Source organism: Carcharodon carcharias, chromosome 8, assembly GCF_017639515.1.
Source record: "Carcharodon carcharias isolate sCarCar2 chromosome 8, sCarCar2.pri, whole genome shotgun sequence".
Lineage (NCBI taxonomy): Eukaryota > Metazoa > Chordata > Chondrichthyes > Lamniformes > Lamnidae > Carcharodon > Carcharodon carcharias.
This window is the reverse complement of record NC_054474.1, coordinates 78,002,101-78,020,678: the sequence shown is the minus strand read 5'-3', so window position 1 is coordinate 78,020,678 and position 18,578 is coordinate 78,002,101. Positions and strand designations below refer to the sequence as shown.

General features: G+C 39.7%; 1 protein-coding gene across 3 annotated transcripts in view; it reads left to right on the top strand.

Annotated features, from left to right (window-relative positions):
• cpeb4b (cytoplasmic polyadenylation element binding protein 4b) overlaps positions 1 to 18,578 on the top strand; it is an 80,850-nt gene that overhangs the window by 32,898 nt on the left and 29,374 nt on the right. For 2 of the 3 annotated variants that reach the window (XM_041193352.1, XM_041193354.1), the window contains exon 4: positions 10,798 to 10,821. The exons of the other annotated variant lie outside the window; for it this stretch is intronic. In XM_041193352.1, the coding sequence (XP_041049286.1) occupies positions 10,798 to 10,821 (24 nt within the window). The remainder of the gene's footprint in view (positions 1 to 10,797; positions 10,822 to 18,578) is intronic. 3 annotated transcript variants of the gene reach the window in all.

Genomic DNA, 18,578 nt, shown 5'->3' with positions numbered 1-18,578 from the left:
GTAGTTTAAGATTTTATATCACAAAGGAATTGACAAAACTGTTCCTGACAGTAAATAAAGGGAAAGATATAAGCTAGAATTGACTAGTATATATTCCGTGTGGTAGTTGCTTGCACTGCTGTGGAACTGTGCACAAGTGGTTTAAAGTAGGATAAGCAATGGTGCTGCAGATTAATGATTTAAGCATGTGTCATTATAAGGAATGTTAAATTTACATGAATTTCCAATCCCCCTGTTACTGAGTTGATTTTTTGCAATATTTAAACCATAGAAGTGGTCCATTCTTAATGGATGATGAGTAGCCTGTACTCAATGTAGCTTCATGGTGCAGGAGATTTAGTCCCATTCCTAATACAGCACTGGTAAATGTCTGAGGAGATATTTCTTAACATTATTTTGATCAAATTTGGTTTCCCCCATTGATTCTCTGTCAAAGATTTTCAAACTCTGCTCATGTCTTCAATTTGGATAACCATATGAACTCAGTTACCCTAAGTATTATACATTTGTGTAATATTATCATGAAATATTAATGACTTAATCAGAGACAAAGCATTCACACTAAACCTTAGGTACCTAGTTAATCAAAACTCAGTTGCTGGATCACTCTCCAGCTCATTTTTAAATTTTCAGATTAAATGTCATAATCCATACAAAATTGCTTTCGGTGGATTTGCATAATCTACTTCCATAGCAGAAGACCACATCATTTTGGATTTTATTCCTTTGTCATTTCATGTTACTTGATTGGAAGCTTATTGAAGTTGGGTTGTCTGTTGAAAGGAGTGAGTTATTAATTTTGGGGTTTCATAATGAAGTGCTATCCAGCATCATTTTATGATGGCATCTCCTGAGAATTATAATGTTAACTAGAAATCTTTTAATATATTGTGTTTCACTTAAATAATGGACTCAACTCAATCTGACCTATTGAAAGACTGGAAAATTTTAGTCTCTATAGCCATATTAACTTTTTTAACATGTTTGGCAAGTTCAGATGTGTGCTATAAACTCCTGATAGAAAGTTGACATTTACCATGCCATTGCCCTCTTGGTTTCCAACAAGGAAACGACGCTTGGTTTGGAAGTTCCTAGAATGTTATATCTTGACCAGTGAACTTTCTGGAGGCATAATCCATCATTGCCTTGTGATATCTCTTCTCTCCCCACCTCCCACCACCCCCAGTTGAAGGTTGAAATATGGTTTAAATTGAAGTGTTTACACATTCTGACGCTATAATCTCCTTGTTACAAGTCAACCTGCTCGGTATATAGCGGTGAAGTCTTTTATATTCAGTAGCCCTTTGTCTTAAAGGGGACTATTACTGACTTCACTTTCTTTGTGCCTTGATGCTTGTATTTAGATTTTGATGCAGGAGTGTAATTTAAATTTGACCATGTTAAAGTAGAGAGGCTATGACAGACAGTAAGGAGGACTGTAAAAGAATTGACATAGAGATAGATTAGCAGAATATACAGATAAGGCAAAAATACCTAGTTAAATATAGGTAAGCATTTGGTAGTAAATTTTGAGTAAAATGGGAATTGAGTTGACACTCTGGAAAGCTATGGATAAACTGAGACCTAGGAGTTCAAATATATAACTCCCTGAGAAGTGTGTGTAGATTTAAAAGATAGCCGTAACCAACGAATAGCCTTTTAGATTTTATAAATGGGGATTATAGAGGACAAAATAAAGTGTGATGAGGCATATGGCAATGGTTGGACCACATTTAATTAGATTGTATGCAGTTATGAATACCCCATTAGATAAAGATTGGAGAGCACTGGAACAAGGCTAGGCTATTTAGTTCCTTGAGCCTATTTCACCATTCGATGAGAATGTCTGACCTGTGACCGAACTTCATATAAGCTGCCTATGCCCCATATCCCTTCACACCTTTGGTTAACAGAAATCCATCAATCATCTCAGATTTAAAATTAACAAGTGACTCAGCATCAATTGCCATTGCGAAGACAGTCCCAAACTTTTATCGTACTTTGGTTTTTGAAGTTTTTCTTCAACTTTACTCCTGAAAGATCTGCCTATAATTTTTAGGCTATGTCACGTAGTCCTAGACTTCCCAATCAACTGGAATATTTTCTCTCTATCTTTTCTATCAGATCCCCTTAACATCTTGCAAATTTCAATCAGATCAGTCCTTAATGTTCTAAATTTCAGGAATACAACCCTAGTTTGTGTATTCTCTCCTTGTAATTTAACCTTTGGAGTCCAGGTACTTCCTATTAAACCTATGTTGCACTCCCTCCAAGGCCAGTATATCTTTTCTAAGGTGTGGCGCCCATAACAGAGCACTACTCCACATGTGGTAATCAGTGCTTTTGTATAGCTGCAGCAATCCAGAAAGATCCGCATGATTTCTTTTCTTTTCTACCTGTGCGTGATATTACAATCTATGCATATGGACTCCTTAGACTCTTTAGGCCTCCTTTTTTCACCCTTTTAAAAAGTACTCTGATTTATCCTCCTTGTCTGCAGGTGAGTTCACTTATTGAAATTCATTTGCCTTGATTTTGCACATTCATTTAATCTTTTAACACCTTCATAATTTTATGTTCCCATTTCCACTGCTTATAATACCACCTATCTTTGTGTCATTGGCAAATTTGAATATGCGGCTCTGTATTCCATCATCTAAATTGTCAATAAATACAGTGAACAGTTGAGGTTCCAACACAGATTCCTGTGGAATGCCACTAGTTGCATCCTGACATTAGAGTACCTACCCATTCTCCCTACTTTGTCTCTACTCAGCCAATATTCTAACCAGGGCAATAGTTTGCCTTCCATGAGCTTAATTTTTAATCTTTTATGAGAAACTTGTATCAAATATCTTCTGGAAGTCCATATAGATAACATATATATAGACATTCTCTTGTCCATTCTTGAGTAACCTCTTCAAAAGAAAAAATCAGTCTGGTTTGTCAGCATGACCTACCCTTTACAAATCCATGCTGTCTTTCTCTGATCAACTGAAAAATTCAAGGTGTTCAGTTGCTCTATTCTTAATTATAGACTCCAGTAATTTCACAACAGATGTTAGGCTAGCCAGTCTATAATTCATTGCTTTCCATCTCTCTTCCTTGAATAGTGAAGTGACTTACAATTTTCCAATCTAAAGGTACATTTCCTGAATCAAGATCACTTTGGTAGATTATGTTTGGGGCATCAGCAATGTTTAAATCCCACTCCCTTTAACCCCTGGATCCCATTCCAGCGGTACAGTTTTTTCCTCTCCCAGCATTGGTGCCACTGTCCTAGGAAATGGAACTCCTTTTTTCTGCACACCACTCCTTCAACCACATTTTCACCTTCCTGATCTTCTGTTTCATCCATTAACAGATTTGCCACATTTTTTGTGCACAGTGCTTGTCTCATCCTAAATCTAGAATCATAGTGGCTATTAAGTTTCTTCCTTTCATATACAAGATTGAACGTGATCATTTCTGGTCTCTATTGAATAAACATTTGTGCACGTTAGGCTATTGACTAAATCTGGCTCCATATTAAATTTAATATGGCCTACTCCATTGTTTAGTTCTAGGATATATTGTCACAGAAATCCATACTGAATATGTTCCTGAAATTTGCTACCTTACTGACATGAACCTGTCTACTTCTAATCTATATGGAAGTTAAAATTTCCCATGAAGACCACTCTGTCTTTACTACATGCTTGTCTAATTTCTGTCCGAATGCATTCTGTCACTTCACAGCGGCTTTCATGGGGGCCTATACGCAAATTCCACTACAGTCCTGAATCCTTTTCTATTTCTTAATATTGTCTGCTTACCTCTTGTTATACGATCTCTTACTATAGAAATAATTAAATAACCAAAGGTACTGCTGCCCCACCACCATTTTGTCTATCTTTCCTGTGGACCTTATATCTGGTGTATTCTGTTCCCAATCCTGACTGTTTTGCAACCATGTCTTGGTAAAGGCCACTATGTCATAACTTAAATTGAATTTGCACTTGCGATTCATTCAGCTTGTAGCTTGTATTCTGAGCGTTTGTATAAAAGCACTTATTTGAGCCACACAACAACCATCACCACCACTTCCCACCCACCCTCCTCTAACCCTCCCCCATTTACTCGTTTAAAGTCCTTGAGTGTATTTAGGGCACTGGTCTGAGCTTGGTTTGTATGGATTTCATACCATTGTATCCTGTGAAATGGAACTCCTCTTTCCCACACCACTTCTTCAGCCACATTTCCACCTCCCTAATCATCTTATCACCATGTCAATTTTCAAGTGGCTTGGGTAACAATCCAGAGATTATAATCTTGAGGTGGTTTATTTTAATTTAGCCCCTCCCTTATGTTTCAGAATGTCTACGGCTCAATGGCTCTGAGCTGGAGTAATTAGAAATGGAGACATTTATTGCAGATATGTTTATTCCAACCTCCGTCTACAAATCCCCACATACTGCAGTTTAGATGCACAACCTGCTCTTGATCTATATTTTTATATTTATAAAAAAATTTATAGAATCTTGGGCTTTTAAAGTTATCTACGGTAACTGTTTAGTTCATACAAAAGCAAATCGTAACCACCAAAGTTATTACTGTATCTTACCCACACCATTCCATACTCTTCACAACCTGACATCATTTTTTCATTTTTCTGTTTGTCCAGTGTCTGCAGTTCTGCCCAGATGAGGCGTGCTGCCCCATCACTACAATTTTTTAAAAAAGCACTGACTTGCCCCTTTGCACCAAATTCCTACTCTGTCCAAATTCTAAACTTCCCACCATCATGATAGTGCACTTAGTTATCATTTTGATAAATCTACGTTACTAGGGATGGGAATTTATAGTTATGAGGAAAGAGCCAAGGTACTGGGACATTTTTTTCTCTGGAGCAGAGAAGGCTTAAAAAAATGAAATATATAAAATTTCCATAGTCCATGAGGAATGACTATTTTCTCAGATTTAGAAGTCATTGACCAAGAACCATCGATTTAAATTTGAGAAGAGTAATTAGCAGAAACATTTTCATATAGTGAAAGCAAAGAGTGCTTTGTCACAGGAAATGATTGAGGGAGACCACAGTATCTTTTAAGGGAACATTGGATTAGTATTTGAACACAGGACAATACAGGGCTACACGGAGAGGATAGGTTAGTGGAATTACAGAATCACAGAAATGTTACAGCACAGAGGGAGGCCATTTGGCCTATCATGTCTGTGCCGGCTCTTTGCAGGAATAATTTGTGCCACTCTCCTGCCTTTTCCCCATAGCCCTGCACATTCTTCCTTTTCAGCTAACAATCCAATTCGTTCCTGAATGCCTCGATTAAATCTGCCTCTACCACACACTCGGGCAACACATTCCAGATCCTAATCACTTGCTGTGCTAAAGAGTTTTCCTCATCCCTGTTGCTGTTTTGAACAATTACCTTAAATCCAAGCCCTCTTGTTCTCAATCTTTTTACCAATGGGAACTCTTTTTCCCTATCTATTCTGTCCAAACCCCTTATCACGTTGAACACCTCTAGCAATTCTCTCACTCTCTTCCCCAAGGAAAACAGTCCTAACTTCTCCAATCTATTTACATAACTGAAGTTCTTCATTCCTGGGACCAATCTTGTGAATCTCTTCTGCATTCTTTCTAATGCGTTCACATCTTTTCTAAAGTGTAGCACCCAGAACTGGATGCAGTACTCCAGTTGAGGCTGAAGCAGTCTTCTATACTTGTATACCATGACTTATTTTCATAATCTATGTCCCCATTAATGAAGCTGAGGGCAATGTATACTTTAGAAACCGTTCTTTCAATCTGTTCTGCTACCTTCATTGATTTTATGCACATAGACATCCAGGTCCCACTGCTCCTAAACCCCTTTAGAATTGTACCCTTGATTTTATATTGTCCCTCTGTTCTTCCTACCAAAATGAATCTCTCCATTTTTTTCATTACATTCCATCTGCCTCTTGTCCACCCATTCTGCCAACTTGTCTACATCCTTTTGAAGTTCTACAGTCCGTGAAGCAGTCCATGTTCAAATATAGCATGACCTGGACATTATCCAGGCTTGGGCTGACAAGTGACAAGTAACATTAGTGCCAGACAAGTGCCAGGCAATGACCATTTCCAACAAGAGAATCTAACCATCACCCCTTGACATTCAATGCTAATACCATCGCTGAATCTCCCACTATCAACATCCTGGGGATTACGTTGACCAGAAACTGAACTGGACTAGCCATATAAATACTGTGGCTACAAGAGCAGGTCAGAGGCTAGGAATCCTGTGGTGAATAACTCACCTCCTGACCCCCACAAAGTCTGTCCACCAAGAGTGTGAGGGAATAATCTCTTTGCCTGGAAGAATGCAGTTCCAACAACACTCAAGAAGCTCGACACCATCCAGGACAAAGCAATCCACTTGATTGTCCCTGCCCCCACTCACCCACCCTATCTCAAACATTTACTCCTCTACCAACGCAATGGCAGCAGTGTGTACCATCTACAAGATGCGCTGTAGGACAGCACCATCCAAACCCACAACCGCTACTATCTAGAAGGATAAGGGCAGCAGATAGATGGAAACACCACCACCTGGAAGTTACCCCCCAAGCCACTCACCAACCTGACTTGGAAATATATCACCGCTCCTTCACTGTCGCTGGGTCAAAATCCTGGAACTCCCTCCCTTACTGCACTGTGGGTGTACCTACACAGAATAAACTGCAGCGGTTCAAGAAGGCACTACCACTACCTCAAGGGCAATTAGGGATGAGCAATAAATGCTGGCCTAGCTAATGACACCCCAATCCCGTAAACAAATTTTTAAAAAAACGATCCTTTTTAAAGTTCACAATGCTTCCCAAGTTTCATATCATCTGCAAATTTTGAAATTGGGCCCTGTACACCAAGTTTTAGGTCATTATATATATTAGGAAGAGCAAGGGTCCCAACACAGAATCTTGGGGAACTCCATTAAAAGCCATCCTCCAGTCTGAAAAAGCTCTGCTTTCTGTCATTCAGCCAATTTTGCCACTGTCCCTTCCACTCCAAGTTGTAACTTTGCCCACAAGTCTGTTGTGCAGCACTTTATCAAATAGAACCTTCTGGAAGTTCATGTACAACACAGCAACATTACCCTGATCAGCCTTTTCTGTTAACTCATCAAAAAACTCCAAGTTAGTTAAACAGGATTTTCCCTTAACAAATAAACCTCTCCTGGCTTTCCATTATTAACACACATTTACCCAAGTGACAATTAATTCTGGCCTGAATTATTGTTTCTAGAAGTTTCCCCACCATTGAGTTTAAACTGACTGGCCAGTAGTTGCTGGGCTTGTCTTTGCACCCTTTTATGAAAAAGGATGTGCCATTTGCAATTCTGCAGTCCTCTGGCACCACCCCTGAATCTAAGGTAGACAGGAAAATTATAGCCAGTGCTGCCTCAATTTCCACTCTCTTCCCTCAGTATCTTTGGATGCATCCCATCTGGTCCTGTTCCCTTAGCAGCTATTAAGTACAGGCAGCCTATTCAATACCACCTCATTTTTCACCATGACCTGCTCAGCATCTTGTTCTTTGGTAGGATTGATGCATTCATTTAATACCATAGCTATTCCTCCATGCATAAATCCCCTTTTTGATCCCTAATTGGCCCCACTCCTCCTTTGACCACCCTTTTACTATTTATATGCTGACAGAAGACTTAGTATAATTTTATATTGCTCCAGCAAATAGGCAACATAGACATCATAAATAATTATCTGAGGCATAAATGTCTAATTCTGTGAAGTATCTTTGATCTGTTTCTATGAGCCTTTATTGTTCTTGATTACCGGTCTATTTTCTTAATTATTGGAGGGGAAGGTGATTTACTAGTGGGAATGTTTTTCCCCAAACATAGTCAATTCCTTTACTCAACTGTGTCTAATCTATTCCTACGTGAAGCTAAGATGCATAAGTATCTTTTTTTAACCAGCTGTTCTAAAGTTTAACTAGAAAAAAATTATTTCTTGGGATTTGGGTGTCGCTGGCAAGGCCTGTTGTTGCCATCCCTAATTGCCCTAGATTGGACTGGCTAATAGGCCATTTCAGAGGACATTTAAGAGTCAACCACGTTGCTGTGGATCTGGAGTCACATATAGGTCAGACCAGGTTAGGACTCTGCAGATTGGTACACTAATGTCCTTTAGCATTAGGCAATCTATGGTAGTTTCATGGCTACCATTAGCGAGACTAGCTTTCAGTTCCAGATTTTATTAATTGATTGAAGCTAAATTCCACCAGCTGCCTTGGTGGGATTTGCACCCATGTCCCCAGAGCATTAGGCTGGACCTCTGGATTGCTAGTCCAGTGACATTACCACTCTGCCACCATCTCCCCGATCTGCCCTAATTTTATTTGAATTTCAAGTTATGTAGCTGACAAATCCTTTTACTTTTACTCATACTTTTCATTTTTTTTTAAACTAGTTTTCTGTTAATTTATTTTGCTTAACATTTGAAGTATATGTTAACCTCTGAAATTATTTGCAAATTGAAAGTTGTCCACTTCACTTACAAACAATAAGCCTGGAAGGATAGTAAAGATGTGCAAATTTATAGTAAATGTTTACTTAACCACTCATGATCATTACAGGACAGTATTAGCTTTAAATTGAATTATTCCATCAAACTAGTTCGAACTAAGGCCATAAATGCCCATTTTTTTTGTACCAGCACTCCTTTGCCTTGTACAGCTTTGGCATATTTTTAAACTTTTCTCCTTATCTGAAGTTTTCTTTGAGCCGATAATTTTATTTCCAAGAATTAACAGTTAATTGGGAGATGTCATGAAACTGATGGTCTGATAAAGCTTCTTTTGCTGTACTGCTTCCAAATCCTTGAGATTAATTGAGACCTCCTATAGGGATAGCTGAGATCAGGTACAATACTACTGTACAGTGTTATGATGCAACAGATGATGTGTACCAGGTGGACCAAATCCATGAGAGAAACTTGATTGCGCATCACAACGGTTTTGCAATTTGTATTTATTTTGAGATGCGTGCACTACATTCAGAAGTAATAAGCCCACTAAGACATTTAGAGACTTTAAAAACAAAATTAAAATCTTTATTAACAAAAGAAAAGATTTCAAGCACACAAGACTACAAATTACTACTTAAATTTCCAAATTAACCTGACTTGCAGTAACACCCCCTTTAATGCAACGGTCCAAAAATAGATTTTAGATTTTAAACAGATCTAGCAAGTTAACACAATACCCAGTGGAATTCCCGAAATGGCTTTCTCTAGCTTCAGTTTCGGTAGATAGCAGACTTATGCACTAATACTGAAGGCTTCATTAAGGCTATTTCACACACTTCTGTTAGATCTCACAATGCTTTCTCCTGACCCATAGCCTCATTCTCCTTTATACATATTTCTCTCTTCTTAATATGTAAATTCCAATGCTTCATAAATCTTTGAAACTGTATCTCTCATATAACTTTCATGTTGTTTCTATATATTGTCAGTAACCCTTGGGAAAACTAAACATATTCCTGAGCCTTGCTTGTCTGGCTAATTGTAAACTAAAATCCCTTTGAAATCCAACTCTCCCTTCGTCTAACTAAAAATGCAAATTCTTTTCACACCTTACATGCTAAACCAACATCCATGTTTACTTATTAGCATATCAAGCACCCAGCTTCTTTTGATGATTTAAACTTGCAGTCTCCTTGATCCAAATGTAATTAAATCACAAACAAACAGACCCAACTACTTACCCCCATAAACGTACTTCCCCTTATTTCTTCACACCCTACAAGGAATGTGATGGAATACTGTATCCTCCACTTGCATGAATGGGTATAGCTCCTAACACAAGAAATTTGACACTATTCAATACAAAGCAGCCCATTTGATCAGCATCCCAACCACTGACTTACACATTCACTTCATCTGCCACTAGCTTACTGTGGCTGCAGTGTATATTACCGACATGCACTGCAGCAACTGACGGGACTTTGGCAGCACCTCCTAAATCTGCAATTTCCAACAGGTGTATGGAATCAACATTGACTTGGAGAGAAACATGAAAGCATACACATCCTGACCTGAACTCAATGCTGTTCCATCATCACTGGGTCAAAATCCTGAAACTCCCTAACTAACAACATTGTGGGAGCACCTTCATCATATGGACTACAGTGGTCCACCATCACTTTTCTGGGATAATGCTATATCCTAGAGTTTTTTTAACAATACAATAAATTTCAGCAAATGGGTGGCTAATTCAAGCTATTCTCATTTGTTTTGCTAGCTGGGGCTGAGACTTGTGCACTAGTTTACTTTAGGTAAAGATTGAGTGTTGTCAATTTTTTTTTACAGCTATTAGACTCATTTACTGTTTTTCCCAACAAATCCAAAAAAACAGAGGTATTTGCTGTAATTAATTGCACATTAGTCATCCCCACTCTCAACTGTATAAATTTATCTAGTCTTCCTTTGTCCTGCCCTCTTGAAAAAGAATGATTGTCTAGTAACTGGGCATGTGAAGAAATTATTGGTAACTTAGTGTTACATCTTTGCCAGTGCAACAATAGGTGGCTAATGTCCAGTGTTATTAACATTAGGCCCTTTATCATTAAAGCGATACCTATTTAAATTGCACCCTTTCCTTTTCCCTTTTCCCTAAAATAACCATTTCCATTATATTATAACCCACACTTTGTGCTTTGCATTTTCTACATGGGTGTGATAAAGGAAATAAATTTATCTCCTATGATTGAAAAGTGTTTTCTTTCTGTTTACATGCAGCAAGGACATATGGGCGAAGGCGAGGTAAAACTATGAAAATAAATTACTATAATGTATTCATAGTGTACTTCACAATGACTGGACTGGTAATTTAGTCATCAATTTTTTTATACATAAGTCACAACATTTCAAAACACACAGTAATTCCTTATGTAGACTTTGAGTAGTTTCAGTGGGAGATGTATGACATAACTGCAAGTATATTTTATTCAGAATTTTATATTCATTGAATTCTATTGCACAAGATGCTTCCATTGTTCATTTATATTTCATTCTCTACCTCTGCATATCTATTTTTTGAGATGCACAAAGCTGGCCTCTTTTTTCCTCCATGGGTCTGTTGACTCCAGGATGATATTTAATAAATGTTGGGTTCGAATTCAGCTTGATAATAAAGAAGAGGCATTGATACATTTTCTGATTGAAAAACAGTTTAAAATAACCTTTGCTACCCAGTTCCACCTTGGTTTGTTCAATATCCTTCTGAGTTACTTCCAATAAAACATTAAGAGGCTTGTCATTTTTAGATTGGTGTGAGCTCCGGCTGATGTTGTGTTTTTAATTTTGGAACACTTGAGCATGTTTAACTATACAAATATATTTACTTTGTTTAATATTTGAATAAACCGCCCACTTCTTCAAGCATACTTTTTATTATTCATTTATGGGGTGTGTGCGTTGCTGGCTAGGCCAGCATTTATTGCCCATCCCTAATTGCCCTTGAAAAGGTTGTATTGAGCTGCCGCCTTGACCCGCTACAGGCCGTGTGAAATAGGTACACCTACAGTGCTGTGATTTTACAGGTAGGTTATCCTCGTTAATATTTTGCAAAGCCCCCCCCCCCCTTACATGTAGGGCAAAAATTCTGCAATTATTCACATTTGCATTTAATCAGTTGTGATTTTCTTGATTAACTGTAAGTGATTATCATAATCCTTCTGTCCATTGGGCATTCTTGATAGATGACAGTGATAGGCAGTGTGTGTCCACTTTGACAATAATTGTTGACAAAAGGAATAAAATTATTCTTTATCATATCATAGACTGAGATGAGGAGAAATTTCTTCACCCAGAGAGTGGTGAGCCTGTGGAATTCGTTACCACAAAGTAGTTGAGGCCAAAACATTGTCTGTTTTCAAAAAGGAGTTAGAGATAGCTCTTGGGGTGAAAGGGATCAAAGGGTATGGGGAGAAAATGGGAGCAGGCTATTGAGTTGGGTGATCAGCCATGATCATAATTAATGGCGGAGCAGGCTCGAAAGGCCAAATGGCCTACTCCTAGTTTCTATGTTTCTATATATGCTGTTTTTAAAAAATGATTGCAAAGAATAATCAGAAGGCTTTAAATTTCATTTTTGTTTTAATGACTAACTTTCACCAAGCTCATCATTCTTATGTTTTGACTTTCTCTGTAATATCTGTTGCTTGTTCTTATGTTTTGCTTTCACAAGAGCACTGACCCTTATTCTGCTATTTTACCTTTATGGTACTATCAGTACCTTCTTTGGTCTTTAACACTACCACTAACACACCCCGTCTTGTGTCCATGACATCTTTGTCAAATCTCCCGAGCTCCCACCTATCCCTGACCTCATATTTTGCAAAACATAAGAACAAGCGACAGATGGCCCCGTGGCGGTGGGGGTGATGTGTTGGGGGAAAAAGATTGGATTTTTTAAAAAGGGGTCAAGGTTGAGGAGAGAGTTCATGGCCTGAAGTTGTTGAACTTAATGTTAAGTCCAGAAGGCTGTAAAGTGCCTAATCAGAAGATAAGGTGCTGTTCCTTTAGTTTGCATTGGGCTTCATCGGAACATTGCAGCAGGCTAAGGATGTGGGCATGAGAGCAAGATGCTCAGTCTGCAAGCATGACCTAGACCTTGCTGCCGCTTACCATTTCACCTCACCATCTCGATACCCAATGTGGCATAACTTGAAAGGGTGTCTTGCCACCTCATTCAGCCCATGTCAGCCATGATTTACTTCTCAACAGAATCCACTGGACCTTCCTATTTCAAGCTAAGATTCAATTTTTTTTCCCAGGAAATAGTAGTCTCGAAACTTCCCTACTCAAATGCCTGTCAAATTTTAGAAATCTACAGTGCATGTAATCAAGTATGTTTTAATTCAAGGAGTGCATTGCCCCATGTTTCCCATTTTTTTATTTGTCTAATTTTAGGATCAATGCCCCCTTTCCTGAATCCCCCATCAGAGGAAATCGTTTCTCTGCATATACCCTTTTGAACTCCTTAATTATTTAAAAGGCCTTGCTTCAATTTTGCTTTAATCTTTTATTCTGTTGTGCGTATAAGCCAAGTTTATACAATCTGCCCTCATAATTCAACCCTTTCAGCTTGATATTCTGTTTAACCTATACTGCACCTTTTCCAAGGCCAATACATCTTCCCTGAAATAAAAACAAAATACTCAGTAGATCAGCCAGCATCTTTTGAGAGAAAAACAGAAATAATGTTTCAGTTTAATGACCTTTCTTCAGAACTGGAAAAAGTTAGAGATGTGTTGAGTTTTACGCAAGTGAGAGTGGAGCAGGTCTATATATAGTGTGGTGGAAGGCAGAAAGATTAAAGGACAAGGCCGAGGGAGTGGTAATGGCACAAGTAAGGAAACATTTAGATGTGCCTAGTGCTGGTGTTAATAGCAGAGTGGTGAACAGTTGTTGTCTGGAAGTGAGAGGGGATAAAATGAGAAACAAGAGGACAGCCAAAATTAGCATAGAAAAAGGAAACAAAATGGTAAAAGAGGTTACGATCTAAAGCTGTTGAACTCGGTGATGAATCCTGAAAACTGTCAAGTGCCCAGTGGAAAGATGATGAGCTTCATTGGAATGCTACAGGAGGCTGAGGGTGGAAAGGTCAAAGTGGAACCACTGTGGAGAATTAAAATGATGGGCAACTGGAAGCTTGGGGTCACCCTTGCAGACTGAACAGAGGCGTTCCAATTATCCCAATGCAGTACGTACTTCCTTGCTCCTTACTGTCAAAGTGTGTGTCCTGGAAATACTCGGTAGGTCTGGCAGCACCTATAGGAAGAGAGAGTTAACATTTCGTGTCCAATGTGACTTTTAGAGCATATTCGAATCGGTGCTAAATCTGTTTCTTTTTTCACAGATGCTGCCAGACCTGCTGAGTATTTCCTTCAGCCACAGTATTTTCCTTTTATTTTAACTAGCGTTACTAGCCATGTTAATTACTTCAGCTGTCTTGTAGCATAGATACTAATCCTGTCTTTAAGATATGAATGTTTTGAAATGCGAAGAAGTTTATTATGGTTAAATAATAATAAGTAAACTAAATATTAATGTTGGTAGAATCATTCAGTGCTTTCACCTCTGGTTTAATTAGGAGTGCAGCAGAGTAGCCAGGCTCAGCACCAGACATAACTGAGGTGCCAACCTGTGCTGCCACAACACAGGGCTACGTGCATGTTAAACAGCTGACGCAGCATGCTATCAACAAAGCAAATAAATCCCACGCAACCAACGAATCAGATCAAAGTTCTGTTGTTCTTCCATATCCAGCTGTGAATAGTGGTGGACAATTAAACAGCTAACCAGAGGAGGGTCCGCAAACATCCTCATCCTCAATGATGTCAGAGCTCAGCACCTTAGCACAAAAGACAAGTTGAAGCAAAAGCAACCATCTTCAGCCAGAAGTGCTGAGTGGATGACCCATCTCAACCTCTTCCCAATGTCCCCAACATCACAAATGTCAGTCTTTAGCCAGTTTGATTTATGCCACGTGATATTAAGAACAGCTGAAGACACTGGAGACAGCAAAAACCTGTTGGTTCTGGCAACATCCCAGCTGTAGTACTAAAGACTTATAGTCCAGAACTAGTCATGTCCTTAGCCTAAGCTATCCCTGTACAGCTACAAGACTGTGTTATCTACCCAACAATGTGGAAAATTGCCCAGGGATGTCCTGTCCACAAAAAAACAAATCCAGTCTGACCAATTATCCTTCTACCGGGCTATTCTCAACATCAGCAAAATGATGGTGTTGTTGAGAGTGCTATCAAGCAGCACTTAGCAATAACCGTATATGGCATCAAGTAGCTTTAGCTAAATTGAAGTCAATGGGAATCGGGGAGAAAGCCCTCCACTGGTTGAAGCTGCGCTGAACACAAAGGAAGATGGCTGTGGGTGTTGAAGGTCAATCATTTCAACCCCAGAACATTGCTGCAAAAGTTTCTAAAGGGAGTCTCCTAGGCCCAACCATCTTGAGATGTTTCAACAATGACCTTCCCTGTATCATTTGGTCAGAAGTGGAGATCATCGCCGATAATTGCACAGTATTCAGTGCCATCAGATCAAATAATGGTGCAGGATATGATCTCTGTGTTTGGCATGTGGTGTACCTAAACATCACATGACTTTTTATGGTTGCAGAATGGACATGAGCTATGTGCCTAGAATCCCAAGCACCATATTCCTCAGATGGTAATGCAGTCTGTACCTCTGTGCGGGGAGACCTTGTCAACATTCAGGCTTGGGCTAATAAGTGGCAAGTAACATTTGCACCACATGTACCAGGCAATGACCATCTCCAACAAGGGATAATCTAACCAGCTCCCCTGACATTCAGTGACATATACCAATGTTGAATCCCACAATATCAACATGCTGGGGGTCACCATTGACCAGAATCTTAACTGGACCAGCCATATAAATTCTGCTGCAGTGAGTAACTCACCACCTGAGTTCCCCAAAGCCTGTCCACCATCTGCAAGGGGCAAGTCAGGAGTGTTTTGGAGTAATCTCTGCTTCTCTGGATGAGTGCAGTTCCAACCACAGTCAAGAAGCTGGAGTCCATCCAGGGCAAAATAACCTGCTTGATCAACACCCTATCTGCCACCTTAAACATTTACTCCCTTCCCTACCGGCACAAAGGAACAGCAGTAAAAGGCCTACAAGATGCACTGCAGCAACTCTCAATGGCTCCTTTGACAATACCTAAACCTCTGACCTCTACTACCTGGAAGGACAAGAGCAACAGACACATGGGAACATCATCACCTGCAAGTTCTCCTCCAAGTCGCACACCATTCTGACTTGGAACTAAAATGCTGGTCCTTCACTGTCACTGGGTCAGAAACCTGGAATTCCGTAACAGCACTGAGGCTATGCCTGCCCCAAGTGGACTTCAGTGGTTCGAGAAAATTGCTCACCACCACCACCTTGAGGGCAATTGGAGAAGGGCAATAATGTTGGCCTTGACAGCAACACACACATCCCATGACGAATATAAAAAAAAAAATCAAGGAAAATTTGGCCAAGAGGACAATGCAGTACATTAATTTTAAGCAGATACGGTTATGTACGAATCAGTTCTATTTATCCCACAAGGATTTGAACTATATATATGCAGTTCCTTAATAGGTTTGAATCCACAGATTATAATCATCTCCTTGGTCAAAGTCATTGCACTTGTATTCAGCAGCTATGACTGTTAATATTGTGTTCTGCTCTTGAAGCCTATAAACCACTCCAATTTTAAAACATTAACATTACAAAGTGAGATTCCTATTTAAAGCTTTTTCAGAAAGTCATCTAAAAGGAATAACTTTCATATGGAAGCATTAATGAACAATTAAAATTGTTCCATGGTGCTTCACAGCAATATAACAGAAAATCAACCAATAGAGGTTAGAAACAGTGATCAAATGTTTGGTCAAAGGAAGATGGGAGTTCAAGAGCAAATGGTTTTACAAGGGCTTTTTTTATTTGAACTGGGAGGTTATTAGACGGTTTAATGGAGATGGGACAAAGTATATAGAAACAGAATGCTTTCACTAGATGAGATGTCTAAAATAAAAAGACACAAAGGATTAAATGAAAGATTTCAGATGGAGAGCTTTTACAGGGAGCTATTAGTCTGGATTGCATTGCAGCAGTTGGTGCTTGAAGCAGCAGTCATTGTCAGTATTTATGATTGTTGAAAGGGGTAAAAGGTTTATGGAACAAGGTGGGAACATTAGATCATACTGCCTCCGTGGAGGCTAAATGGCCCGTTTTCAGGTTGTACCTCCTGCATAATCTCAGGTAATATGTAATGTAATTCCAGATGGTGGGACCTACGCAGGTGAAAACACAGCTGCTCATTATAAAGTATAATAGAAGGGAGGACGTCAGCAGAAGAGATCAAGTTAGCGGAACAAAGTACTTGTCGGAAGTATGGAATTATAGGCTTGTCAAGCTGCGGAAGTTACAGAGCTAGATGGGGCAAGACCAGAGAAGAATTTAAGTAGAAGGATGGCAATTTTATGCCAGAGGCTTTGGGGAACTAGTGTAGGTCAACGAGAATGAGAAGTTCGGGCAAGTGGGACCTTGAGATGTATAAGATACAAGCAGCAGAATTTTGGTTTAATTGAATTTTACGGAGGCTGGAGAATGGGAGGTGGAGTTGGAGAGCATTGGATTAATCAAGTCTGGAAGTGATGAAGGCATGTAAGAGGAAATAAAAATAGAAAATACTGGATGTACTCAGCAGGTCAGGCAGTATCTGGGGAGTGAGAACCAACATTAACTTTAAAAGTAGATTTTTTGGGCAAAAAGCCGTCAACCTGAAACTTCAACTAGTGTTTCTGTCCTCAGTTGCTGCCTGTCCTGCTGACTATTTCCAACATTATCTGAGTTTATTTCAACCTTCTAGCATCTATAGTATTTTGCTCTTCCACATGCACGAGCGTTTTGGTTGCAAATGGGCTGAGGTAGGGGCAAAGGCAGGTTATGTTACTAAACTGGAAGTAGGCAGTCTTTATGGGGGTGGATATGTGGAGAATTTAACTGCCCTCTCCCCTGCCAGCATATATAAAGGTGGTGGCACAAAATGAAACTGGTGGCTAGCCCACCCCTGAGCTGTTCCCCCATGTATGTTGGGCAGGTAAGGCATCAGCCAGACTGCCCACCCACCGTTAGGTCTATTGAAACCCTTAAGTTGCCAATTAAAGGCCACTTAATAACTTCTTCCTGCCTCTGTACCATAGTACAGAAAGAAAGAAAGTGGTCAGCCCAATAGTTTCCCAATGGTAGTAAGAAGCAGGAAGACGGGGGCAGTTCCTCCTTTGGGGGGGTTCTCCTGTGCATTTCGGGGGCATTCCTCACTTTTTATGCCTCCTCCCTGGCGCCTCAAACCTGATGCCCCCCCCCCAAAAAGCCCACCTCACCAAGGTCCCCGATCCTTCCCTGACTAAAAACCCCATACTTAACGTAAATCCATGATCTCGTGGCTCTCTTGTAGTCCTAGCAGTGGTCACTACTGCGTTATGGCTCTGCTGGGACTATTCAGCTACAGGCCAAGCAAGTTGGCTAGCAGCTCTCAAGGGTGGAACACCCTGTGCCTGAGGGGCAGATGTCCCATTCTCACCTTAAGACTAACCCCAGCAAGTTAACAGTGTGGAGCAGCCCATTTTACCAACCGACTTTTCTACGAGGGTACAAACGATACACGCCCCACCCCTTGTAAAATTCACCCCATGGAGTCTGAAGCTCACCTCGGGTTCAAAGAGGATTGCAAGATTGTTAACCATCTGGCTTGGCCTTAGTGGCCAGGAAGGGGATGAAGCCACTGGTGAGGGTAGCGAGTGCCACAGACAATGACTTTGGTCCTCGCGATGCTTAGCTGCAGAAGGTTATGCAAGATCTAATATGCAAATAAATTATTTTGTTGGTTTGGTTGATTTTTTTTCTATTTCGCTTAATTTCAAGATCCCAAGTAAAGTTTAAAAAAAATACTAGTGCAAATATATATTTAACAATTTATGCAA